At 42.7% G+C, this 26,926-nt stretch overlaps 1 protein-coding gene across 2 annotated transcripts in view; it reads right to left on the bottom strand.

Moving 5' to 3' along the window:
* Positions 1–6,444: 6,444 nt before the first annotated feature.
* The window catches only part of sin3b (SIN3 transcription regulator family member B), a 29,940-nt gene continuing 9,458 nt past the window's right edge, over positions 6,445–26,926 (bottom strand). Inside the window, exons 6-19 of one of the 2 annotated variants that reach the window (XM_036141210.1) lie at positions 24,549–24,674; positions 24,224–24,313; positions 23,990–24,109; positions 22,578–22,787; positions 22,262–22,378; positions 21,862–22,100; positions 20,508–20,691; positions 19,217–20,078; positions 17,516–17,685; positions 17,256–17,429; positions 14,104–14,196; positions 13,918–14,009; positions 13,623–13,821; positions 6,445–7,742 (exon numbers count right to left, since the gene is read on the bottom strand). In XM_036141210.1, coding sequence (XP_035997103.1) covers positions 7,506–7,742; positions 13,623–13,821; positions 13,918–14,009; positions 14,104–14,196; positions 17,256–17,429; positions 17,516–17,685; positions 19,217–20,078; positions 20,508–20,691; positions 21,862–22,100; positions 22,262–22,378; positions 22,578–22,787; positions 23,990–24,109; positions 24,224–24,313; positions 24,549–24,674 — 2,913 coding nt within the window. In that variant the 3' untranslated portion in view covers positions 6,445–7,505. Of the gene's footprint in view, positions 7,743–13,622; positions 13,822–13,917; positions 14,010–14,103; positions 14,197–17,255; positions 17,430–17,515; positions 17,686–19,216; positions 20,079–20,507; positions 20,692–21,861; positions 22,101–22,261; positions 22,379–22,577; positions 22,792–23,989; positions 24,110–24,223; positions 24,314–24,548; positions 24,675–26,926 lie in introns of those variants that run through there. The other variant, XM_012877876.3, reaches the window with a different exon arrangement.

The raw sequence follows: 26,926 nt of genomic DNA, 5'->3' as shown, positions 1-26,926 counted from the left end.
TTACACACAGCGATGCGTCGGGTTTATTTCTGGGATGGTTGTGGAGCACAGAGTTTTCTAGCAGATCAAAGCACATTGATGTCACGGCCATTAAAGCCGGCTTTGGTGCCTTTAGGCGGTCTGGGCGGGAGCCAAGTCCTGCTGGACAATAAAAACCATCGTCTTCATAGAGCTTTGAAACAGTGAAGCAACTGGACTCTGCACCTTGATCTCCAAACAAACCAAAATGCTTTCATCTGAGCTTTGAGCCACTTAGCAGTTCAGTTCTTTTCCGTCTTTAATCCGAGGCGAGAGGAGCCTGATAATGTCTCTCGTCGAGGAGCGTCTTAATAACCTTGCAGCCAGAGTCCTGGGGATGTCTGTGCCCTTGACTCCAGCTGCTGTCAAAGTCTTGTGAATCTCCTCCAAACTCAGGTTATCCCGGTTAGTTCTCTGCCATACTTTTTCCTTCCACTCAACTTTCCATTGATGTTCTTACACATGGCGCTCTTTGAGCAGCAGTCTTCCCCAATGATTGCGTAGAGCAGAACTTTACCCTGACATCTCTGCCATGAAAACGACGGTTAGTTTAGACTAGATTAGATTAGATTAGATTAACTTTATTGTCCCAAAGGAAATTTGATTTGGGTTACAGATTCTGGCTGCTACATAGTCCAAACTATGCGTAGTTGTAAACCATGATCATCAAAACATCGGTCTCGCTTATTGAACGTGAGTGAACTTTTACCATTTACTGAGATGCGCCTGTGTCAGGAAGGACAATGAAAACAGAAACAAAAAAGCGTTTCATGCTCTGACGTTTACCGTCCAGACAGAGATGAATACGTCGTGTCTTTTTTTGGGGCTAAAGTCTTTGTGATTTGCTTAAATTCGTATCCGCTGCATTGCTTTCTGCTGCCGAACAGAAACATCACTGAAAAGAAAACGATACTTGCGTGCGCTCCGATTCCTGTGATCACAGAACCAGGGTGCTGACAAAAAACTAGAGGTTCTCCCTGCTGCCAGGTTAGTCTTTACGTTGACCTTTTTTTGCCAAAAAACGCGCAACGTCCGGATTTATCTCGTCGGAGCTTAATGTGAACCCGGAGAGTTTAAAGGGGGGAAACCTCTCTGTCCAGACACCACAACAGACATTCACACACACGCCACAGCCCACACTGCCTCCTCTCTCTCTCTCTCTCTCTCTCTCTCTGCGTCTTCAGAGTGCAGACACTTTTGTACAAAGGTTACGTCGTCTTGCCTGCATGCTGATCTTGTTTTGACTTTGTACATAGCTCTTAATTTATTCAGCATAGTGTTTATATCGGTAATCTTTGCACACACCGACAATGATGACATTTTTTTTTTATTTTCTCGGTTGTCATTTGTGCTCCTGGACAAGCAGTATTTTTCAGCCGATGAGGAGCTTTTTTTGTTGATTGTTCACAATCCTGCACTTTTTCTTTTTTTTTCCCCCCTCCTCTTCCTCTTCCTGTGTAAAGCTGTTGAAACGTGTTTGTATAAAAAGAGGAAGAACCGACATGTTTCGTTGTAACTTGTTGGTGGTTTCTTTGAAAAGCCTCACGGTGGGGTAGCAGGCCATGTGGGGGGGTAGGGGGGGTAGGGGGCAGATTCCTGAGGACGTTACGCTGTTTGTACATTTGTGAAAGTGCATGAAAATATTTGTGGCATCTGTTGTTGGTAGCTGTCCTGCAGACAGAAGCACTTTTGACACATTTCAGTTCAGCGCCGGGAAAAGACCGCGGTCCAAGAAGAGACGGAGCCCAGATCTGAGCCTGCGCCCTGGGAGCCTCTGTGTGTGGGTGGGGGGTGGGGGGTGGGTAGGGGTGGGGGGTGGGGGGGACGTTCAGACGGCCTGCGTCTGATCAGAGACGCTGAAAACAGGGTTATTTTGTACAGTTCGATGAGATGATGGTGAAAAACCCTGACATCCCGTGTTTCTACGATTTTCTGTCATCCACTGCTTGCTGAAAACTTCATGATGTAAAAGTGCTTAAATGTGTGACCCCCCCCCCACCATCCCCTCTCTCGCTCGATGTTTGTACCCCCTTTTCCTCTGAGCTATTTGAATGTGGTAGTACCTGTAGTTTGGTAGATGGATGTTCTGCTTTGATAAGATACTTTAAAAAAAAAAAAAGGAAACGGTTCATAAAATGTGGCTAAATGTGATTTTAAGAGAAATGAAAAACGTCTCAACCTGAGCATTTCTCCCCCCCCCCCCTCGAGTCGCTTTTACAGAGTAGTTTGTACATGTTGAGTGTTTAACGATGTTCTACGATGGTTATTTGTATTTCTGTATACACACTGGTGATCCTGTCATATCTGGGTTTTATAAACCGTGATTATTTTTAAAACTCACTCTTGTCTCTCGACCCTTTTTTCACCTTCTGGTTTTAGTCTCCATCTGATGACAGCCTCTCCCTGTTGACGCAGGATCGGCAGGATTTACAGACTGGTGAAGATTTTCTCTCATTTCCTGTGCGCAGGTGTTTTCAGTGCCCCAACAAAAAGGAGTCACTCCACCTTCATAGCCTGAAAATATTGCTTTTTTGGCAAAGAGGAAGCAAAAAAAAAAAATCAAACAAGAGCACACTTAAGGATTAAACATAATTAGGGATGTCCTAAAAATATCTTTTTTGTCCAGAGTAATTTAACAATATACCACAGAGATACATTAAATTTAATACATGTATCTGAAACCCACACACAGCAAATTAGATTTTACAGAATATACAAACTAGCAACTGCTTGAATTAAAGAAACTCAGAATCACACTTTTAATGACTGTGGTTTAAAAATGATTAAACCTCTTCATGACGAGCATCTTTAATTAAACGCCTTGCTGCAAACGATTCATAGCAGAAACACTGAAACAGCCTCTCCTGGACAAAGGCCTCCATTAATAGGAGGCCTGGAGGTTTGCAGGCAGGAGCTGACCTTTTTCAAATCGCGTCAGAGTTTTAATACCGTTGAAATCAGGCGACAAACCTTGGTGGACTTTGAGGTGGTCATCCTGTTTGAAGCTTCAGGTTCCTCGCAGACAGCACGACGTGTCCTCCCAGTATTTCCTCATCCTTGCTTGAATCCATCTTGCCCTCCACACACGCTGCAGGTTTCCAGTGACAGAAGGCAGCCAAGCAGCCCCAGAGTATCTCCAAGACACCGCCGTGCTTTATGGGAGGCACAGTGTTCTTCTCTGCTTCATTTTCACTTATTGCAGACACACCGCTGATCTATAGGTCCCAAAGCGTCTGATTTCTTTCAGCGTTTGACAGAACAGAGGCTCAGAACCTCGTTGGCTTCTTTATAGCTACAGCGGAGAGCAAACTGGAGCCGACCTTACTTGTGCATTCAGGTGAGAACCGCTGTACATCTTGGACTTCAGGCATAGAGATCTTCATAATGTGAACCTTACTCTGGAAACTGAAGGTCCGGTCTTCCTGCAGGTATTTTTCAATCAGTCGAGGGTTTTGGACCAGCTGCCTCCTCAGGTGTCTGGGGGCAGCCATTGGTGCCAACCTCTGCCACATCCACTGTTCCCTTACATTTAAAACAATGTTTCCCACTAAACCTCAAAGAGCTTTTGTCCTCTTTTAAATCTCTTTCATGTTAAACAAGGCAATGGTTTCTTCTCTGGAGTTTTTGGGTGTTCCATTTTATTCTATAAGAACAAATTTTGCTGGTCTTGTGGGCTATGTAAAGGTCTTTAGCCACACTTCTAACGAGTAGCATTACTTTCAGCCGTCTGGTGCCCGTATTCACAAAGATCCTCAGAGTCCTCTCAGAGAGCTTCTATCTTAGTCTAAAACATCATGCCTAGGAGTTTTAAGAGTGATTCAGATGGCTCGTTCATCAGATAGATCAATGCGTGTCTTGGTGCTTTTACGCACCAGCCTGGAAAGTGAGAAGCTCTCCATGCGGCGATCAAAACCCAGTGAAGGCGTCACACAGGCAAACTCCTACAAGACCATTTAGTAATCAACTTTACTAGACAAATTTGTAGCACCAGGCTCGGTGGCCCAATAGCTGTCAAGCGCCACAAAGTAAAAGACAGCTAAACAATATTTTAATAGTTCAATCCTAATTTTCTCTGCCCAGATAAAACTTCTCGCGTAAAGCGTTCAGATGAGCAGGGCGTCCAATAGGAGCAGTGAGTTGTGTAGCAGGTCTGATGAACACAGGAGACACGCCGTCTGTTCAACGCCATCTTCTTCAGGCAGTGGGGAAACACGCTTTGAAGTAATTAAGGGCAGCTTCTCTTCTCAGGAAATCTAGACATCTTTCAGCTACTGTCCTGCAGAAGCTCTGGCAGCTAGTCTTACTTTTGGGCCGGGTTTGGTCAACGGGTACATGGACATCACACCGTCCTTTGGTTTGGATCCTAGGTTGTTCTGAAGATGGAAGTCTTTTCCTCGGCCAGCGAGATCAAGACGTTCACGTAGATTTACCAAACTCCCCGGCGGGGAGTTTGGTAAATCTACGACGTCTCAGGATTCCAGTTGACGACTCCTTCCTGGAGTCAAGGAAATGGGTAAATGTTGTGCATTCTGGGAGGCAGCACCCACAAAGCATCCTCAGACTAAAAGTGGCTCGTAGTGGCGTCATTTTATAATAAAAAAAATTCTTAAAATGTCCCAATTTTTCTTAGAATTTTACCTCATTGACATAAAAGTTATTCACAAAGCATCTTAGGCCTTAAGAGGGCACCTAAAGTGACAAAATGTTAGGTGTAGTGAGGAAGACTTTTAGTGAGGCTGAGAGTCTGAAACAGGAAGATGGTGCAAACAGAGAGAGCTGATTGGCTGATCTACCCCCTAACCAGTGGAGGAAATGAGGACATAAACTTCTTTATCATACAATTATTAATATGTAGATAAGATAAACTTTATCATCCCCATAGGGGGAAATTAGTTTCAGCAGCCGGGTTACAGGTGCTTCTACCTAATGTCATTTTATTTAAGAATAAGCAAATAGTTGGATAATCATAAATAAAAAGTGGAGAAACTTACAAAGAATACATATAAAAGACGTGTTAAAGTATTTCCTGTATTGTATGATAATGTCAGTAGCCTAAATAGTCATCTAAAAGTTTGCTTGTGTGATGCTATCTCCTCGCTTCTGATTGCTGCGTGGAGTAATTCTCACTTTTCAGGCTGGTGCGTAAAAGCACCAAGATGCAGAGAGAAAACGATTAATTGATCTGCAGCAATACGCTTCAGATTCTGCCTATTTGTGCCACAATCCAAGGACCAATTTACCTTTCAACACTCCTCCATTCTCCTTCCAGAGATGACCGGACAGATGCAATGCTGTTCGTTTATATTTTTTTATTTAATCTTTCTTTTCTCCATTTCATGCCAGTGATTTTGCCAAAAATAAATGCTTTATACAAGCAGGCAATGCCAGTAAAATGCTGACAGGTGAGTGCGCATTAATATTAAAACAGACAAAGGTAGTAAATTGACTGGCGAGTTAAAATAAGCAAATCAAGGAGGATCTCAATAAGGTGATTCAAACCATTTTGATGCTGTGTGACAATCAATAAATTTGCTAGTTTTCATCATCATGAGACACTGATTTCTCTCCTTTGATCACAGGGAGCACATTTGTGTTTTTCTTGTACCACCGACAAATCACAGCTCTTAAAGGACAGCGTCACACCTAGCAACGGGGTCCCCCACACCTCCTCAGCAGGATAAAAATGTTTTCTTACTCCTAGGCAGCAGCTTTCAGGCTAAGATAGCAGCTCTCAGAGTCTTTGTGAACACGGCCACAGAGTTTTTTCTCAGCGTGTAGCTTAGTCCTCGTTTCATCTCGTAGCCGGGCGCAGCAATCCCACTTGGCACCAGGCTGGGGACGGACAGCGCTGTGTATGTCCCCCGCTGAGCTTAGAGTTTCTCATCCGTTTTAGAAATACAACACAATATAAAGTAACATCAGCTTTTCTCCATACTGCGCTCAGTGAAAACTGTTAAGTACACTGCAAAAACGGATCTAAAAATAAGTAAAATTTTCTTAAAGTTAGTGTATTTGTCCTTGATTTGAGCAGGTAAATAAGATTGTTTGCCAATGGAATGAGTATTTTGACCCCTAATATAAGATAATTAGACATCCTGCACTTGAAATAAGATGATGGAGATGAGTTGTTCCTATTTTAAGTGCAGAAATCTTATTCCATTGGCAAATCAGTCCTATTTACCAGCTCAAATCAAGGACAAATACACTAATTTAAAGAACATTTTACTTATTTTTAGTTCTGTTTTTGCAGTGTAGGCTTCAACTCTGCTGCCTTTGGGTGATCTTATGATGAAGCAGCATATAGGAGAACCTTTATTGGCCCCAAACGTCTCCATTGTGGGACATATTTCTATATTTTCATGTTCCTCATGTCCTCTACATCAATACTGGTGAATATCTGCAGCAACAAACAGCCGTCAGCCGATGTCTAAGAAGGTCACAACTAGGTTGTTTATTATCTGATAACTGATACAAGATAAACATTATACATTCTTTTTTTTTTTTAACACTGATGATACTTTGCTTTTATTTTCAATGTCAGTATGCAAAAGAGAACAATGCAAAAGAAATGTTTTGTAAATTCTTGAATGGTACATAATTTGACTGTTTCATTAATATTAAACTAATTCAATTTAAGCACTCCTGGTTGCCCCGGTGATAACTTGTTTAGCTACAACACAAAAAAGGAGGAAAAATACAAAAAAAAAAAAAAAAAAAAAATTCGAAGGGAAAAAACAAAAAAGCACAAACATCAAGAGTTGGCTGACAACAAATACTTTAAGGAATCACATAATCATCTTATGCATCGACTCGCGTAGATGCATATTATAAAAATACAGGATCCCTGTATATATGCACATACAGTAATAATGTAGATACTATAGTTATAAAGCCTGTTCTGGACACAAACAAAATGTAGAGAGCAGGATACACATACACACAAACATTTACCATTATCTCTCCATATAAACACACATGAATCAACCAACAGGAAGAAGGCTCTCTGGCTTCAGAAGCTAAAAACTACACTCAACATTTAAAAAAAAAGAAAAAAAAGAAAGAAAAAGAAAAAAGAAGACATTCACATTTCTGAAACAAATCCCGCCATCTCTGGGCTGATCGGCCGTCTCCGCTCATCAGTCCTGCTAACTTTAGTGCCACCAGAGAGGACACAATGATAGGTCTGCTGGTTGTGCAGTTGTGTCCGACCGACCCGTCGCTCAGAAACTGTTTCGATTTCATTGATTACATCAGAGTCTGTTGGTCCTCCTCCTCTTCCTCCTCCTCCTCCTCCTCCTCACTCGGCACGCTCACTCACTGACTCGGTCGCACTGTTTCTGCCAGTTTATTCGTCCACGAGTGAGCATGTGGGAGGGAGGCAGAGAAATGGGACTGTAGCTGGTTATGTCTGTGTTTAGTGTGCGGATGTCCTCTAAGTCCATGCATTTACCTGTGAGAGTGTGTCTGTCCCCCCCCCCTGCTGAGCTTCATGGCGAGGAGGGGGCTTTGCTACTGCTGTAATGAACCTGGTATCTGTTAACCGTTTGTCCTTTCAGCTCCGTGGACAGGCAGGTGGTCTTGCAGGGGATGAAGTCCTCCTCCTCCTCGCCCATTAGCCAGTTCTGCACCGAGCGCTCGGCTGAGGCGGGGACATGATTGGCCAGCCAGCTTTGGTGCCACTTGTCAAAGCGTTCGTGTTGGCACGCCGCGACTCTGTGCTGGGACTGCGGAGGGAAGAGGGAGGCGGTCAGAGTCCAAGAGTCCTGCACAATTTACATGTCAATCTACACCGCTCTGTCATTTTTTTAGAGGTTTACTATGAATTTATGCTACTTTTTAGCTCAAGGGTGTCAAACTCATTTTGGTTGAGGGGCCGCATTCAGCTTAATCTGATCTCAAGAGGGCCACACGAGTTAACTCATTGCAAGATTAAATAGAACTAATAAATGTGGACTTGTTCATTTTTATATTAAGTTAATTTCACTTTTACACAATATATTATGAATAACCTCAGGGTTTTTAAGAAAAGTATGTGCAATTTCAACAATACTTTTACTCAGTTAAACATTTCCTTGTGCATTATGCATAAGAACTGATCACAGTGATTATACAATGTTGAAAAAACATTTATTCACATTTTTTGGAACTTAAAAACACTGTCCTGCATGACAAAATACATCAAACAGATAAAAATTAAGAAATGATTTGAATTTTTCCACACCTGAAGCTTAATCTGCTAATTAAAACACAGCGCCCCTCGTGGACAATATAGGAACTGCATATTTTCAATTAAACAAAGTACATGTCTTTTTCAATAATTGTTTTATCATTATCTTCCTTTTATCTTGTCCACTTGTGAAAGTCAAATCTGATTAGCTCTTTGTGGCATCTTATTGCCACATTACCAGACAGGACACTGTCATTTTTCATTATAATTTTTTATAATGATAATGCATTTAGCCACAGGGCCGGACTAAATTGTTCGGCGGGCCGGATCCGGCCCACGGGCCGTATGTTTGGCACCCCTGCTTTAGCTTCATCTGTTACCCAGTCCTTTTGTTGGCAGCCCAGGGAAATGAGTCAGAGTCTTATTTTCTCAGAAGTCTAATTTATTTTGGCCACATATAAAGTTGTACAGCGTTGGACTCTATCCGTAGATAGAGAGAAGACCTTGAACATTACTACTCTACCCCTACGCCCTATGAAAAGAGTCTCAATACAAAGGAAGTTTCCATTAAATATAAACACAAATTAAATCAATGCTAATATTAATTCAAACAGTTAATAAGTAAATGACTAATGTAGCTTTAAACACAATCACAAAAAGGACAATTTCCAAAGAAGTAACCTCCAAAATCAAAAAGACAGACAAAGATGAATAGATTGATGACAGATGGACAAATGGATGGACAGATTTTGCCAAAAGTAGTCACCAGCTCAGCCAAATTATCAAAATCAGGTGTTACAACCTGATTTTGGCCACAGGTGGGTAAAACCAAGCACCTATGCATGTCGTCTGTTTTTATATACATTGGTGAAAGAACGGGTCGCTCTCAGGGGCTCTGGGGACTCCAGGGAGTGATAGGACGGCACCTGTCCAACAAAGTCCAGTCATCAATTTTCCTCTCTCCTAAATATTCCACAGTTAATTGTCAGTGGTTTTTTTTAACAAATACCACTGAGTGGAAGCGATTGGGAACGACAGAAACTCAGCCACCAAGTGGTCGGCCGTATACATGGCAGTTCATGGACGGGCAGCAGATGCTGAGCTGCATTGTTAGAAGGTCGCCAACTTTCTGCAGAGTGAATCACTACAGAATCCAGATTACTTGATGATGTTAGCTTGATGTTAGCTCAGGAGCAGCGCAGAGAGCTTCATGGAACAGATTCCCATGACCGAGCAGCTGCATCCAGACGGGTCTGGGTGTTGGTGGTCGGGGAGAATGATACTTGTCTGACTTTACTGTACCTAATGTAAAGTTTGGTAGATGGGACGTTCAGGTGTGGGGTGGTTATTCAGGAGCTGACCTTGGCCCCTTAGGTCCAGTCAAAGCAGCTCTGAATGCTTCAGCAGAACAAGAGCCTTTGGACAACGCCATGATGGCAGCTTTGTGGGAACAGTCTGGAGATGGGCCTTCCTCTTCCAACATGACTTCACAACAGAGCACAAAGCAAGGTCCATGAAGACCTTAGGAGTTTGTCTGGATGACCCTGACTGGCCTCCACCCAACCCCACAGAACACCTTTGGGATGAATTAGAGCGGAGACTGAGATTGTTTGGGCAGTAGTAGGTACTCATTACTCTAGGCCTTTTGAATTGAGAAAGCTTCCTGGAGAGGAAGCGAAACGTCTTCAACTACGGAAAACAAGTCCAGTTGCTTTGTTTTTTACTTTTTTTGGAAGGAAGCGGAAACTGAGAGCCCAAGTCCAACACCAGCGTCTGACCTCACAAATCTTCTGGAAGAATGGTCAAAAATTCCCATAAACACTCCTAAACCTTATAGAAAGCGTTCCCAGAAGAGTTGAAGCTGTTATAGCAGCAAAAGGTGGACCGACGTCATGTTGAACCTTATGGATTAAACGGGATGCCACGAGTCCCAAGTCAAGACAGGTAAGAAAATATTTGATAGTGTATATGGATTACCTTATTTTCATACCCACAGGTCAGATAGACCCAGTACGATTGAGGACTTTAGTTTATTAGGTTTTGTGTTCTTTGCGCTGATCTAAACTGGTGTGAAAACTTAAAGGTCCTTCTTAGTACCGACCTGCAGCTGTAACCAGATTTCTGCCAGCTTTCACATATGATTGCCACCTTGATACACGCGCACGTGAATGCGGCCATGACCGATGTTTTTAGAGAGCACGCTGGCACGTTTACATTTTCCCAAATGAAACGGGCTTTCCACGCAAACTAACCAGCTTGATTAGCGGTGCTGGTTAACGAATAAAGTCTCAAACTCCACGTGATACTCATTTTCTTATTCCATCCTTACAATGACTTAGAAAATACTTTAAAGCAATGTATTTGTAGAGAATAACAGAAATTAACTAACCAAGCATTGACATTAAATATCTGACTGAATTATTCTGCCTTTAACTCATTACATAAAGCCAGCAGGAGTTTGAAGGCAATGTGACGGGAGACGGGCGTTCTCTCTCGGCATGGAGAGCCTCGGCCGCCTGGTCAGCTGAAAGCAGCAACAGCGGACACCTCACATGACGTAAAGGCACATATTTCAGGTTTGCATGGGAGACTTCTCGCCTGAAAACTGTTTAAAGTTACTTTTATGTCACAGAACGTGTATTATATCCAACTTTATTCACAGCATTTCACACCTCTCTGCCACTGAGGTTTCTGTCCATGTGACGGCAACTAAAGGATCGCTCCGCCAACGCCGAAGTGTGCCCCTCTAACCCCCAACAAAGACGGTGTAATGGCGGTGATAGTGAAGCTTAAAGCGTTAAAAGAGCCATTTTTGCTTCATCTACCAACATTAAATAAAAAACATGGGAAAAAAATGTCCAAACGAGCTGTGAATCATGTCAGTGAGGATATTTCAAGGTAACAACAGACAAATCTATGTTAAAGCCCAAGTTAAAACACCAAACCTATAACCAACTTAAAATATAACTTAAAATGCTTACTGCAGACATCAAGACAAGAATTTACAGTGAAATTCTGTATTAGGAGCAGAAGTTTTACTCTATATATTAAACGCTTTGTGCAAAATCCCGAGTGCCGGTACGTGATCGTAGCTGACAACAAAAACTACGTAGATATCCAAAACAAATAAAACACAGCAGAACCAGAGTTTAAGCATTGCCCCTTAATTTAACCATTGACCATATAATGTTTAGGAACAAAAACTGAGTTACCTTCATACCGACGAACATTCGGTAGTTACTTGTTGATCACGGCTGTGTTCAGCTGCTCATGAGGTCGGTCGGCAGCATATCTATATTTTACATTTTACTAACCTCCTTTTAGGTTTCGGGAAAGGAATAGCTCTAACTGTTCGGGATAACGCGTGTCTGAATTGTACTTTTCCACCAACTTTTAATCATTTTTACAGATTTTTTTTTTTTTACAAAGTCACTGACTGCAATACCCTCATAATGTAACATCCTGGGATCTTGTTAAAGAGGGAGCAGCTCCTGCAGGTAAGGGGCGTTTCACTTTGACCAATCAGCGATCGCAATTAGTTCCAGTCACTGACGAGCCTCCAAGACAGGTGGCGTCACGTCAATTCTCCTCAACGCGCTATGAATCATGGGATAGGGTGGGCAGCGACAGATACACCGGACCCGTCCCTTAAATCAGGGACAGGGACATTTATCTACCGCACTTGAAGGAGTCGTGAACTGGAACAGCCTCCGTCACGGCGCTGTGACAGTCGGCCTATAAATGCAGCCGCTCACTAGAGACACATCCAATATTAAAACATTTCAAAAACCGTCCGTCCGTCCGTTGTCTTCCGCTTATCCGGGGTCGGGTCGCAGGGGTAGCAGCTTCAGTAGGGAGGCCCAGACGTCCCTCTCCCCAGCCACTTGGGCCAGCTCCTCAGGAGGAATCCCAAGGCGTTCCCAGGCCAGCCGGGAGACATAGTCCCTCCAGCGTGTCCTGGGTCTTCCCCTGGGCCTCCTCCCGGTGGGACGTGCCCGGAAAACCTCACCAGGGAGGCGTCCAGGAGGCATCCTGACCAGATGCCCGAGCCACCTCAACTGGCTCCTCTCGACGTGGAGGAGCAGCGGCTCTACTCTGAGTCCTCCCCGGATGACTGAGCTCCTCACCCTATCTCTAAGGGAGAGCCCAGACACACTACGGAGAAAACTTGTTTTGGCCGCTTGTATCCGGGATCTCGTTCTTTCGGTCACGACCCAAAGCTCGTGACCATAGATGAGGGTAGGAACGTAGATCGACCGGTAAATCGAGAGCTTCGCCTTTTGGCTCAGCTCTCTCTTCACCACAACAAACCGGTACAGCGCCCGCTTCACAGCAGACGCTGCACCAATCCGCCTGTCGATCTCCCGCTCCATCTTCCCCTCATTCGTGAACAAGACCCCAAGATACTTGATTTGATTTCAAAAACCTTCTCAATCAAAAGAAAAAAAGTTTCTGTAACAGTAATCCACATGTATAAACAAACTTTTTATCTAGATTTTTGTGGAATTTTTCAGATGTTATTTTTCTTTTTTTAGAGCGAGTTAAACAAACTGCAATCTTTTAAAATGGCTTTTTATCGATTACTTTCTCTGCATTTCTTGTCTCCACCCCTCTTCATCTGAAGGGTGGAGCGATGACGCATTTCTATTGGCTGGCGTGGATGTTGGCAGCATTTCTATTAGTCAAAGTCTTCTCTTCAGCCTCAATGCCCATGATCCTGCCGAAACGCTTCTCAGTTTGTGTCCATGCTGACCAATAGAAACGCACGTGCTTGCGGCACACGGGCAAAATGAAATGCATTTTTGCTCCTCCCTTCAGAGGAAGCCCCGCCCCCAGAAATGTGGAGTGGATAAAAGGAGGGAATGTAATCTGTGAAAAGCCATTTGAAAAGAATGCAGTTTGGTAAACTGCAAAGGGAAAAAGAACTAAAAAAATGTAAGTTCCACCTTCGTTTACACATGTTCAAAACATATCTTTTGTAGTTTAAGGCAGCCGCCACTGCTTCACTCATCCCTTACTTAAAAGAAAGACAAATTTTGCCTTTCGTAAATATTTCCAGTTGTGTTAAAACACAAATGGTTTGGAAACTTAAGCAAAGGCAGCGCCACTTGGCCCTCTTAGTACCACAGGCCGCACCAGAAAAGGCCAACATGGCAGAAAGCCGAAATACTCTGTGCCACAAACTCATTAAAATACTGCAAAAGTCTGTGTCTGTTTAGTCTTTTCCCGAATATACAGTAAAATAATCAGTACAACTATTTGAATGGAATTACTGGAAAAAGAAATCTACTTTGTCTTGATATTCTAATTATATGACCAGCACCTGTCTGTCAGGGTTTTCAGTATATCTGTACAATTTAAATGTCGCACTAAATCTCTAAAGTATGCAACGTGATGAGAATTTTGAAGAGGAAAAACAATCCCAACCCAGACTTACCTTCCTGGCTTTCACCAGCGCCCCGCGGCGGTACATGTAGTCCTCAGAGTTCATAACAAACACCATCTTGTGAGTGTTGAGTTTAAACCGACACTCCAGACTGCCGGCGTTCTCCACAGCCAGCTGCCGCTGCCACTCCCTCCGGCAGCGCATCGCCTCCACCTGCCACACCTGCCAGCGCCGGAAACGCCGCAGGTTCCTTTCACAACAAAGCAAATTGAAAGGAGACGGTTATAAAAAAAAAAAAAGCGTTTGCATAATTGCAGCACGTCCGTTCCGTTTCCACATCTCCTACCTGGGCAGAAACACGGGTTTGAAGAAGTAGCCTTCCTGAGAGCACAAACTGGACTCTGTTCCAACAAACTGCTCCATGTAGCTCGACAAGCACTGATAGAAACAAGAGCCATAAGCTTAATTATTTAACTTCAGACGTTTTTCCCCCCTTTCAGTGGACAGACGGGTGTAACATTAACATGGTTACCTGAACATCTAACGGATCATCAGCCTGAGCTTCCTCAGTGTCCAGCAGCTCGAGGGTCATCTCCACCTGACCTTTATTTTGGATAAACATCACCTAAAGAAAACAGATAAATACGTAAGAACAGGTTAGCTTCCTTAAAACTGATTTAAACTTATTTTAAAATGTTTCGACAAACAGAATGTAAATGTCCTGTTGTGTAAGTGCCTCTTCTATAACCTGAGGGATATGTTACACAGTAGATTAGGCACAGAAAGTGTATGAACAGCATTAATATACACATTTTTATAATGATAAAACTGCACACTTTTTCAGACTTTAGTTCACGTTTTCAGTTCCTTTTGATTATTATAGATTTAAAAGTTCACAGCAAATTTATGGCAGATTGCTGGAGAGACGATATAGATGACGAGCAGATGTAAAAAATAATGATAAACACGGATAAATGGATGGGTGGGACACGAATGATCGCCTGGCAATACAATTAAGTTTCCATATTCTACTTTTCTCCCAAAAAAAACACTTCCTGGCTGCCGTGCAGACCTGCATTAAGCTACGGTGGGTGGAGGGGCTCAGAAGGCAGACGGTGCGGTGAGCAAAATAAAAATATTCAGCCCAGCAGTAACGGCTGAAACTGCAAACGTCAGCCAGTAAGTTTCACATAATCTAAAGAAGTTTTTTTTTTCCTCCATCAAAGAGAAAGTAGGGAGTGAAGTTTCTCCAAATAACTAAACGTACCCCTGAACTCTCAATGATTGTGCTGAAGGCTTTCAAAGGCGCCTTCTCACTGAGAGGCTCCTGCACTTGGAAAGTAGTTATCCAGAGTTGTTGGTGCAAGAGGAAGTTTAAAAGGTTGACAGATCTGGCTGACTAAAGCAAGTTTAAATAAAGGAGCATTATATGCAACGGCTGTTGTCCAAAAAATGAAGCAGAAATTAAACCTCCAACATAATTTTTTAAAGCACTAAAAATTGTGAGAAAAGCTTAAATAAAAAGACCAAAGAGCTTGAACTTGAAGGAAGCGAATTAGGATCACTCTCACTCTCAGTTCTTTCTGATATCATTTGTATTATTTGAGACACGTAGCCCATAAATCTAATGATAAAATCAAATATTCAGACTCCCTTTAACTTCAGCGTATATTATTTGGCGTTTTTGTGCCAGACAATCACAAAATGAAGTTGAATGCAAATAAAAAAAAATTAAATAAATCACATTGTCATTTGTAACAAGCTCCATCAACACCCTAAATAAAATCATCCCTAATAGCTGCTTAAAGGAGCAATAAGTAAGATATTTACTGTAAAATTAACCTAAATCATTCTCATTTATTACCCAAGATGGAAGTAACATTCCCTATAAACAATCGGCTCTCTCCATCAACAATGTCTTGGTCAAGATTTTCTTCTTTCAAACCTAGAGGTACGATCTAGAACTACTTTGATTCAGAGTGGAGCCCCGTGTTTACTTCCTGGTTCCTGAGCCAATCATATGAGAGTTCCCAGGGTTGCCAACACAAAGCGCAGCATTTGGTATTTTATGTTGGCAAAAGAGCAGCAGCCTGCAAACATGGAAGCCAGTAAGAGAAACGGACCAGCAACAGAACAGAGTACATTATATACCTGTCCTGTGCTGTGGACGTAAAAATTCAGAGGAGTTTCACTGCAGCAATGGACCGCTGAGGAAAAGTCACAAGCTGTTGTGTACGTGTTGTTCCGATTTGAAACACTAGATGTCAGTATTACTTATTGCCTCTTTAAAGAAGATGTAGAATTGGTAAATAAAGTCCACCTGAGTGCAATTTAATCTCAGTTGAACACAGACTGGTCAGGTCAAGCTGTGGAGAAGTTTAATGCCTGACCAGGCTCGGTTATAAGACTATATTTCAACCTTCAGATGCCTCATGAATCTCTGTTCAACTACTAATTTGAAAGAAAAAGAAAAAAAGATGACAAAAATGCAATCCTGTCAACAAATGGACAGCAACAAGAAAAATAAACACTGACAAAAAAAACAGAATTAGCCAAAACTATGTGCACATAAGCTAAGCTATGTGTACAAGATGCTCTACCAAGACCAAAATTTAGCTTTTAGACCCAAATACAAGACTAACACTGAACAAACCATCTTCAATGCAAAACAAGGTGGTGGCAGTATGAGGCTGTGGAGATCCTTTTTATCAGCAAAGACAGGGAACCTGGTGAAAGTTGATGGAAAGATGAATGGAGATAAATATAGAGAAATCCTAAAAGAAAACATGACAGGCTGCTAAACAATGTAGTAGGAGAAAGAATAAAAAAACTGAGGGCTACACAAAACGGTGTTAAACTGACCTATTTACTAATTAGGTGACCTCTGAAGGCAGTTTGTTGCACTGGATGTTATTTAGGGGTCTCAGAGTAAAGGGGCTGAATAGTGTAGGGCAAACTTTAAAGGTTTTGTGCATCGGGCTTTCCTCCCCATAGGGCTGGGCGATATGGATTAAAAAATAAATCTCTGATTTTATCATACCAAATCTGATTAATCGATTTTTTCCTCCTTTTTGTTTCATAAAAGAAATTAAAGAAATTATTTTAAAACCTTGCTTTTTATGTCAAGCATTTCGTCAGGGAGTTGACCTGAATTCAAAGTGCAACTAAAAACAAGCTGTGAAACATGCTTGTAAAACAAGATGGCAGCCGTAACATTATAAACAATGAAAATATAACAAAACATTTGCTGCTAGTGGTATTACACATTGAGCTAAGAACAGGCTTCACTGCACTTGTGAACTTCAAACTAAGTTAAAATAAAGTAAATAAGTAAATGAAGTACCTCGTATTATGGTAAAAAAAAGTTTCCACTTAACAATATTTTGACAATACATTTGCCTAAACATATATTCAGCATCACATGCTGTTCTCTTCATGGAAACCCAATGAGTGTATTGGCAAAATAAAATCCAGATTTTCCAAAAATGAATTGTAAATTCGAATTAATCGATTAAATAGATTTATCGCCCAGCAGTACCTCCACCTTAGAGTTAGATGCTATTTTGTTTTGACCTTTCACACATAAGTTCGTCAAAGTTGGTGGTTGCAATGAGACAATACGAGAAAAGGCCCAGTGGGTGTGGAAACCTTTGCACGGTTCTGCTCTGGCGGCGCTCTGCTCACCTTGAAGCAGTTCTCCTCGGCCATGATTCTCTCAGCCTTCCACTGGTAGCTGGTCTCCCAGGCCGCTCTAACGCACTGGGAGGACAGGTTGCCACCCGCTGCGCCCCTCTTCCTCTCAGCCAGGTAGAGATCGACCACCTGCAGGCACACCTCGTCGCTCACCAAGTGCTGCAGCTGAGGGCGGAGGGGAAGACATTACAGCGCGACAGCTCGAAGGCCGATGGACGCCGAGAGAAACGATGAAAGCGAGGCGCCGCTACCTGCCGGATGATGTTGTGGATGACCTTGTCGATGGTAAAGCCGATGTAAGCGTGGATGGTGAACATCTCCCTCAGCGTGTCTTCGTACTGCGTGGAGTCCAGGTTGCCGTCCAGCAGACTGCGCACCATGTCCAGGAAGGCTGGGTAGTACTCCTCCAGCTCCACCTCGCCTGTGGGTTCAGAGGCAATGGGAGGATTTTTTCACACCGTTTCGTTACAGTCGCTTTCCGTCGAGGTGAAAGTCGGCATGTATTTGCACAGGAAGCCCAGAGCTGAGCGCCTCATGTAAAAGTGCATTTTCACATCTGAAAAATCTGGTTCAAAATCCCCCAAAATAGAGAATAGCAAGAGATTTTACAGCAAAGTGACATCTATTTTTGTCATTGCAATAATACATGTCACAAGAGTAAGAGCCCTTTGTATTCACTGCATTGTCATGTTTGTCAAAAGGAGCAAACAGTTTGTGGTCTTTTCTCAACCTCTGAGCGGAGCTGGACACAAAAACCTGCTAGATGCTTTGAGTTAAGAGGCAGCAGAGCTGGAGGAGACGGAAAAGTCCGCGGTGGACCAGCCACGTGTGTGTGTGAGATTTTAGAGATGGTGAGATTTACGTGGTGCATGTCTGCTCGGTCAACTAAAGCTTCAGTTCTTCATTTTTATCCATCAAACTCCAGAGATCGTAACCGATGGAGTTTGATGGAGCTGAGCAACGTCTGTCGTCTCTGATTAGATCTCATCTAACATCCAGACACTATCAGAGTTCCTGCAGTGTGGTTTTCTCCTCCACCGGTAACCTTCTGTATGACGTAAAAAAAAAAAAAAAACTATTTTCACTTCTCGGTTTGCTGGCAGCTCCATACCATCTACGGTCTTTTTTCTCATTCAGACTCCAAAATACGGCAACGGCGTGGACATGAGTGAGCAAACGGCTTGACGTACAATGCAGGCCCTCCTTCTGTACATGAACTCAGGTAATTCAGAGAGAAATTATCTATTTATGGCAAATACTAGACACGCCGCTCAACTCCTTTCAGAGCTATTCTGAAACGTATATCGCACCAGACACCAGTCTGACGTTCTGAACACATAAATCAAGCAAAAGAAGTTTTATAGAGCCATGGCGAATGCTGTGTATGCTGCCACTAACCACTTAGTCTCAGGGTCCCAACACATTGTTCATTACAAGAGCCATGCCTATGCCTCCATGCTTTTTCACACTTCAATTCCCGGTCTTCAGTCCTTTTTAGCCCATTTAAAAGTAAAACACACAATTTACACACGTCACCAACTAAAAACAGAAATGTTAAAAGCCCAGACATCAAATCTAAAACGCCGCCCACAAGCATGCCGTCACACACCAAGCAGGCAAACCCACTGCTTCAAACCTGCTTTTGGATTCAGTGAAAATCAACTTTCTGTGCTGCTTGTTGTTCCTGTTCAAGTAAAATGCTTTAATAAGAATACGTTTTTGCACTTTATTTGACATTAAAAAAACAGGAAACGAGGCTGAGCGTAAGGGTGAAGACGTCCGGCAAAGAGCCGCGGGCCGGGACTCGAACCCGGGCCGGCTGAATCGAGGACTGTCGTGCCCATGAGAATAAATTTAAACAACTACTGAACTTTTAGCAACACATACGCCGTTTTTTCCCTAGGGCACATCTTTTAGTCACATTGTGATTCATGCAGAGCGGTTTAACTCACTGGGCTGCTTCAGGCGGAGCTCCATGGCCAGGTCGCACGCCTTCTCCCTCCTCCCCTCGGTCACCAGCAGCCGCTCGCGGCTCTGCTCGGCTCGGTGGGCCAGCAGCTGCCGCTCGGCTTGTCGGTAGACCCGCAGCAGCCGCGAGCACAGAGTCTGGTGCAGCCGCAGAAAGAAATACCAGTTGTTGTTGACGAAGAAGAGGTTGTAGACGCCGTCCAGCTCCTTCTGGTGCTCGGCCTCAGGGTCGCGGAGGTCCACTTTCTCTCCGCCGGCCCCGGAGCTCGCCTCCATGGGAGTAGAGCCAGGGGTGGACGAGCCGGCCGCTGCAGCTTGGCTCATGCTACTGGGTACGGTGGAGGGCTCAGTGTCCGTGGGTTGAGACGGGCTGCAGCGCCTCCTCCTGGACTCGCCGTTGAGTTGCTGCTGCAGGTGGGGCTGGTTCTGGGCCGGCTGGGGTAGAGGCGGACCTCCTGCGGCGGCGGCTGCTGCTGCTGCTGCTCCCCCTGACGCATTGTTCGAATGGCCGCTGCCTCCCCCCCTGGCCGTCGCCGCTCCTCGTTCCCCTCCTTCCTCGAGGTCCGCCTCCTCGTCGGTCCATTCCTCCGTATCGCTGAGCTCGCCGCGGCGCGAGAAGAACAGATCGGGAACAAAGTGCTGGATGATGCGCTTGATGTGGTCCTTGTCATCCTTGTGGATGGTGGGCTGACGCTTCACGTGGTAGATGATGAGGGACGCCGCGTCTTCCAGGATCTGCTTGTCCTCGTACGTGAACATCATGTGAGGCTCGCTGGAGGACGCCGAGCCCAAACCGTTACGGCTCTGATGGCCGACGCCTCCTTCCTCTGTGCTCTGCTCCTGACGCTGAAACAAAACACACACACAAAAAAGAAAGATTTCAATGAAGATGGATGTTGAGGAGGCAAGAAATGATAATGGGCTCTAAAGGGTTTAAATCAGTGTGAGAAATTTCTGAGTCTCAAACAGCCAAATTACAGCTTCTCCTTAAACAGCTGCTGTAAGTGTAAGTCAAGGACAGAAAATTATTTATTTAATTTTAATTATTTAAAATTATCCAAAACTGTTTTATGGCTGAAATACACCCAAAATGCATCCAAGAGCCTTAAAAGAAACAGCAATGTCTGCCGTGATCATTTAATGATGGAAAACAAATTTTATCTTATGTGTAACAAAAACAAGAGGAAAAGGTTAACTTTTAAATGAGCAGGGATCAAAATTATAAACAGATGCATGATGTTTCTTTACAGGTTTGGTTCGACGTGAAGCTTTTACCTCATCATAGATGCTTTCGATCTCATTGAGGAGGCTTTTCGACCGTAGGGCCTTCATGTCATTCTGCTTGAAGTTGACTCCTTGGTGGTCCAGGGACTTCAGGTAGGCCTTCTCATACTGCTCTCTCCAAATCTTATTGAAACCCTGCTGGGCCTCTCTCCACTCCTCCTCCTTGGCTTTCAACCTGAATGGTGGAAAACACGACGGCGATTTATGGCACAAAGCACGGTGATGAACGTCAGGCTTGTGGCACATAGGTGTGCAGAATCAATGCAGTGTTGATTTAAACATCACCAGGCAGAGTTTAGCTTCACAACTAAATTGTACATCTCCACATTCTGCCAACAAGGTAAAAAAGGCATAAATTCTACTTTATATCCACTCATTTTTCTTTATAGCTGATTGTTTTTATGAATTATGAGAGTTATGAAATTATTTTCATGCTATATCTCGCTTCCCCTTTTTCCATAGCGTTTTCCAATAAGATGCTGGATCTGACCCACTTGAGATATAGCATCAGGTGGTGCTTAAGGGCAATCAGAGTCCTTCCCACAGGGCAAATATATTAACAATAAGCAGAGTGTGATAGACTGACACTTGAAATATAATATATCCTACCAAATATTTCAGACAAGCAGTCCTTTGCGACTGGATATTGCACATATTGATCTAGGGCTGGACGATAATTCAATAACAATGTTTATCAATCGATAGACGTGTGGTTCAATAGAAACAAAAAGGGTCAAAAAGTTCAACAGAGAAACAGTTTTCCTTCCCTTTGCATTCTAGCCTATCATGTAGGTTAATATTAGTCAACACATCCTCTCAACCAATCACAACGCAGAACCAGGAATGTTCAAAGAGTTCAAAGAGGACGTTTTTTTTTTTTCCTTTTTTTAAGACGAAGAAGTTTTGGTAAAAAGTTGGTTGAATAAAGGGTTGAGTTTGAATTCAGTGTTTGTGTGTTACTAAAAATAGGTCACTAAGCAACAGCATGGGCACTTAAAATATATGTTTTAATTTAACAATCAATATGATTCCCATTTTATCGACATGCTTTTTTTCTATAGCGTCCAGCCGTACCCTGATCTTGATTAGATAAGCTGTGCAGCTCTACTCGACACCGACAGTGAAATACGACAGATCAGCAGGTAAACATGTTGCTAAAGCTCCCTGTCAGCAATGCAAAGAAAGCATTTAGTTCAACGACACGCATCTTAAAAAAACTGGACATGTTTATTAGTTTAGATAATTTTATACCATGTTTAAATATAGAGATATGTGTTGTTGAACTTTTAGAGCAGAATAGTTAAAAACCCAGTTTTAAAAAAGAAAAAAAAAGGACAATCCTGACCTCTTGAGCACCACAGGCACAGCGGTGGCGGGACTCTTCTTCAGTCCCTCGATGATCTCAGGGGCCTTGTCGCCATAGATACGATACACAGCACGCCGCTGGATGACCTCAGAGGTCCCACCCAGGCAGTCGTCTAATCTGAATCTTTCCTGGTCCTCTTGCGACAGGCGAGACAGCTTCTTCTGTACGCTCTCCAACACCCTGATGGTGGCCAAATTCGTCTCTAGCACAACATCCAACTACAAGTGTGACAGACACGGCATTTAGACAAAGACGCGGTCGCACATTTAGTAACCATGCGACTTGAACAACAACATCTTTTTTAATAGACCTGGCCCTAGAAATAGATCAACCTCCATTTATTTTTAAGAAACATGAGCCACATTATAGTTCTGGTTACCTCGAATCTTTCATCCTCACAGCGGTGCAGTTGCTCTTCGTACGGCGTCTTCTTGGAGCTAACAAAGGTCGAGTCCTCGGACCAGGAGGGAAACGAGACCCAGGTGTCATTTAGGACCTTTACAAGCACAGATAAAAAACACATCATTAATCTATAATCAAAAACGGTAAAGTTTACAGTATTTTGTTAAGCCAAAGATGGAGCTACAGCTTTAGAATGTGAAACGAAGCATGAGAAAATAGGGGAGAGACCATTTTTTAAGACAAAAACAACACAGAATGTAACTATCTAAGAGTTACAGTCATAGCTCACGTACCTCTTTGCAAAGAGCAGTGCGCCCACTGCATTTTGGCTGCTGATAGGTCTTAGGCAACGCTCTGTAGCTCGACCCCAGGCGTTTGCAAGAGGCATAATCCACCTCTCTACCCCCTCCTCCTTCCATGTACCGATCCGAGATCCCCGACACAGCATGAGAGAGCTCTTTGTCCCCCAGAAATGACTTGAACTGAGTGTACAGCTCGGGAAACTTCCTGTAAGGACATGCAAGATGTCATGTATGAGAGACAAGTCCAGACGAAGGACAGTTAAAATATTGGTGTAAATGATTTAACGGCATCAGTTTTATGTCCTGAATCTAAATAAAATTTGTGCAAATCTTATGCAAATTTCTACGAACGACACTTTTTGTACAACAGTACCTCACAAAAGTACACCTCTCTGTTGTAAATATTTTATTACATCTTTTCATGGGACAATACTGAAGATATGACACTTTAATCCAATGCAACGTAGTCAGTGTACAGCTTGTATAACAGTGTAAATTTGCTGCCCTCCTAAAATAAGTCACCACAGCCATTAATATCTGAACCACTGGCAACAAAAGTTAGCACACCTCTAAGACAAACTGTTCAACTTGTGCCCAATCAGCCATTTTCCCTCCTTGCATCATGTGACTCCTTAGTGTTACTAGTTCTCAGGTGTGAACGGAGGGAGCGGGTGCGTTAAGTTTGGCGCCGGTGTTCTCACGCTCTCTCATACCGGACACTGGAAGTTCAACATGGCGCCTCATGGCAAAGAGCTCTCTGAGGATGTGAAAAAGTTAATTGCTGCTCCACATAAAGATGGCCGAAGCTATAAGAAGATTGGCCAGACCCTGAAACTGAGCTGCAGCACAAGACCGTACAGCGGTTTAACGGGACAGGTTCCCCTCAGGACAACCAATGCTGACCAAACAAGTTTGGTGTAGCTGCTCACCGGTATTCAGAGGCTTCTAATGAAAATAGAAATACGAGTGAAGGAGAAAGCCAGCAAACAATTGAAGACCACCCGACTCAGGACATGGATTACTAGAACTAGGTTTAGTGGTCTGACGAGACAGAGACAAATTGATCTGGTTCAGATGTTGTCGAGCGTGTGTGGCAGCAGGCAGGTGAGGAGAGCAAGAGTTTATGGAGGGAACCCCGAACGCCAACATGTACACACATACAGCCTGTACTCTGATTACATTGCATCAGAGTGTCATATATTCACTGTTGTCCCATAAAAATATACAATAAAATATTTAAGAGAGAGTGAGAGTCCTCACTTTTGTGAGATACTGTATATTATAATTAGGGTTAGTGCACCCGTAATAAAAACAGACTACATTTGTTTAAACACATGAATACTTCGCTTGAGGGCTTTTTTATGTTATCTTCATGCTTTTATGTTTTTATTTTAACCTCTCACCCCTAGGAATGGAGTCACTAGTTGTAGCAGCTCTGCCCCAGAAACCACTTCTTGGTTGAACAAGGCAATGCATCGCAGGAAATTCTCATACACTTCCTGGCTTTTAAACAGGCGGCGAACCTAAATGAATGAAGAGCAAGAACAACAATAATTCAGTCAAGCCAGTCAAACACAAAAAAGGTCCAAATAAACTGAAACAAATTCAACATAAATTCATGAAATCGGATACCTTACCTTATCGAAAAAGGAGAATTCTCTTAAGACGCCATGTTTCCCGACAGAAGCAAAGGACTGATCTTTGGTGCAGGGATACTTCATCTTTTTCTAATTAAAGAAAAAAAAAAGTTTGCCTTTTCTACTTATTGTACAACTTCTTTACATCAGTTCACTCAGTGTAAAACAGTAAGTTCTGTAATTATATTATCCCTATTATAAAGCTGCAAAGGCATTTGGAAAGAATATTGGATTTAGAGCTTCTGAGTAGATACTACAAATTGTTACATAAAAAATAAATCATTTTCACATTGCCAGGAGCAGCTAATCAGCACAGAGGGTTTACCTTGAGCAGAGGGGACATGGGCATCAGCAATGGTCTGGGCCTCTTTTTGTTCTGTTTGGTTATCGTGTCCTCTTCCTCTGGCTTTTTTACCTGCTCTTTTCCACCTGTCAGCGAGCTCCCTGTGAACTACACGAGAGGAAGCAGAAACAAACCAGGAGCTCAATTATAATTATTCAAAGAGGCGTTACAGTAACATCTTCTTATAGATAGAGGGTGTCCCCTAACATATTATATTCCTGGCGGGCCGCCATCCTTTAATCCCCCCCGCCCGCTAAGCGCTGTTTGTTTACCTGAAATGCTCGATGTTGTCGATGTTTGAGAGCAACATAAAACGGTCAGTAAAGTTCCCGTCTGGGAGAAAAGCTCAGCATAAGCTAACGCGCTGATATTAGCTTGACACACACCACATTACCCGGTTATTGAGCAGCACCCTCCTTCAGGCTGCGTCATCCTCCCACAACCCACTAAGACAATTACCGCCAGGATAACCCAATTTTTGGGGGGGAACCCTGAGATATTTGGTACAGGTGCAGAGGAAAGGCAAATAATATCAGAGCCGTTGTACAAAAAAAATAATTGGGAAAAACTTATCTGTGACAATGTTGTACACTCAGTAGTTTGGGGATACAAAATATTAAAGGCTTTTTATTATTAATTAAAAATTACCCAGCAAGTTTAGCAGTCACTTACCAAAGGTTTTAGACAACCATTAAAGTCTGTTTTTTATTTCAGACATTGTTCATATGCACTCTCTTGAAGGAGTATGTAGCAGATAGTTCAAATAGGGCTGGGCAATATATTGAGATTTAGAAAATATTGCAATTTATTAAAGAGGTGAGATTACATTGTTTATAGCAAGATGATCTATGCTGTGTTATATTTATACTTTTATGTATTCCAATTAGGGCTGGGCAACGATTAAAATATTTAATCGCGATTAATCGCCCTGATTAATCGCGATTAATCGCGATTAATCGCATTGTATTTACAAACTCCAAGAATGAATTCAAAAGTAGTGTAAAGAGCACTTTTATTTTAATGTTCTGCTGCCATATGAACAAAAGTGTTGTAACATTTGTAGCACTTATTTTATACTGGATATTTTCAACCCATCTATTGAATTTAGTGCACTAGTTGATCTTTTCTTCATAAGAGAACAAGCACTGCAGCCAAAATATGGCCTTTTTTGACCTGCTGTATATTAGCCAGTCCCTAAGCTTGATGTATCATGAAACTGTTGACCTTTTGGGTTTTGTGGTTTTTATTTTATTATTACAATTTAATAATAATAATAATAATAATAATAATAATAATAATAATAATAATAATAATAATGTTATGTTCAGTGTTTTTTCGCTAATCCACCTCTTATATATTTCAATCCTTATGTAATTTTGTCTGTGTTGTGTGCACCTGCCTGTTGCTTTAATCCTATTAATTTCCCCGTCGTGGGATAAAAAAAGGATTAGCTAATGTTATCTTATCTTAAATAACACTTTTTAATATATGTACTGGGTTCTTTCAAGGTCTTAATTACATGTTATGTGTGGGCTCCAGTAACATCCATCCATCCATCCATCCATCCATCCATCCATCCACTGATCTACCTGGATGTTCCCTGGAGGACTGAAACGCCTCAGTCAGAGACATCAGTCTGTGGGTCTGTCGGGGCAATGAGAGAAGTTTCGTCTCCTCTCTCCGTTTCTGGGGCTCGACGTTTTCATGTTTTTTCACGTGCTTAGAGAAATTTGTTGTGTTTCCACTGAAATGAACCGGCTTTTTACAAAACATACAGCTTGATTTCATTTACGGTATTAAAATAAAGCCGAACGGTGCTACTTCCTCTGTTCATGTTTTTTCGCTGCTGCGTTCTCTCTCAGCTGTTTGTGTATTAAGTTTGTGTGAGAGCTGAGTGCGCGGGCCAGGCTGAGCCTGCGTGCTGATTGGCTGGCGCCGCTGAGCCATGTACGAGAGGGGAGGGGGAGCGGGAGGGCTGCCGTGACAGCGCGCTGCAGTCAGCGTGCCTGCTGACTGACACTGACTGAAAGCATTTGAGCAACATGCGTTAATGCGCGATAAAATAAATATCGCCGTTAATAGTCTAATGAATTAACGCGAAATTAACGCGTTAACTTGCCCAGCCCTAATTCCAATAGGTTATTTTTCAGCTGAAAAACATAACACAGATAAAACATAACAGATAAATATTGTATACAGGCATTGAGCCTAAAATTATTTTTTTAGTCCATATCACCCAGCCCTAAATTCATTTAAATGTTCTAAATATAAAATCCTTAAAACAAGCCAATTTCATGAGCAGATGTCTTAGGAAAGGCTGAATGGTTGACAATATTCCCTTCCAGCAGGAATGTTTACTG

Source organism: Fundulus heteroclitus, chromosome 9 (genome assembly GCF_011125445.2).
Source record: "Fundulus heteroclitus isolate FHET01 chromosome 9, MU-UCD_Fhet_4.1, whole genome shotgun sequence".
NCBI lineage: Eukaryota > Metazoa > Chordata > Actinopteri > Cyprinodontiformes > Fundulidae > Fundulus > Fundulus heteroclitus.
Note: the sequence above shows the minus strand (reverse complement) of the source record. Positions and strands in the feature narration are given on the sequence as shown.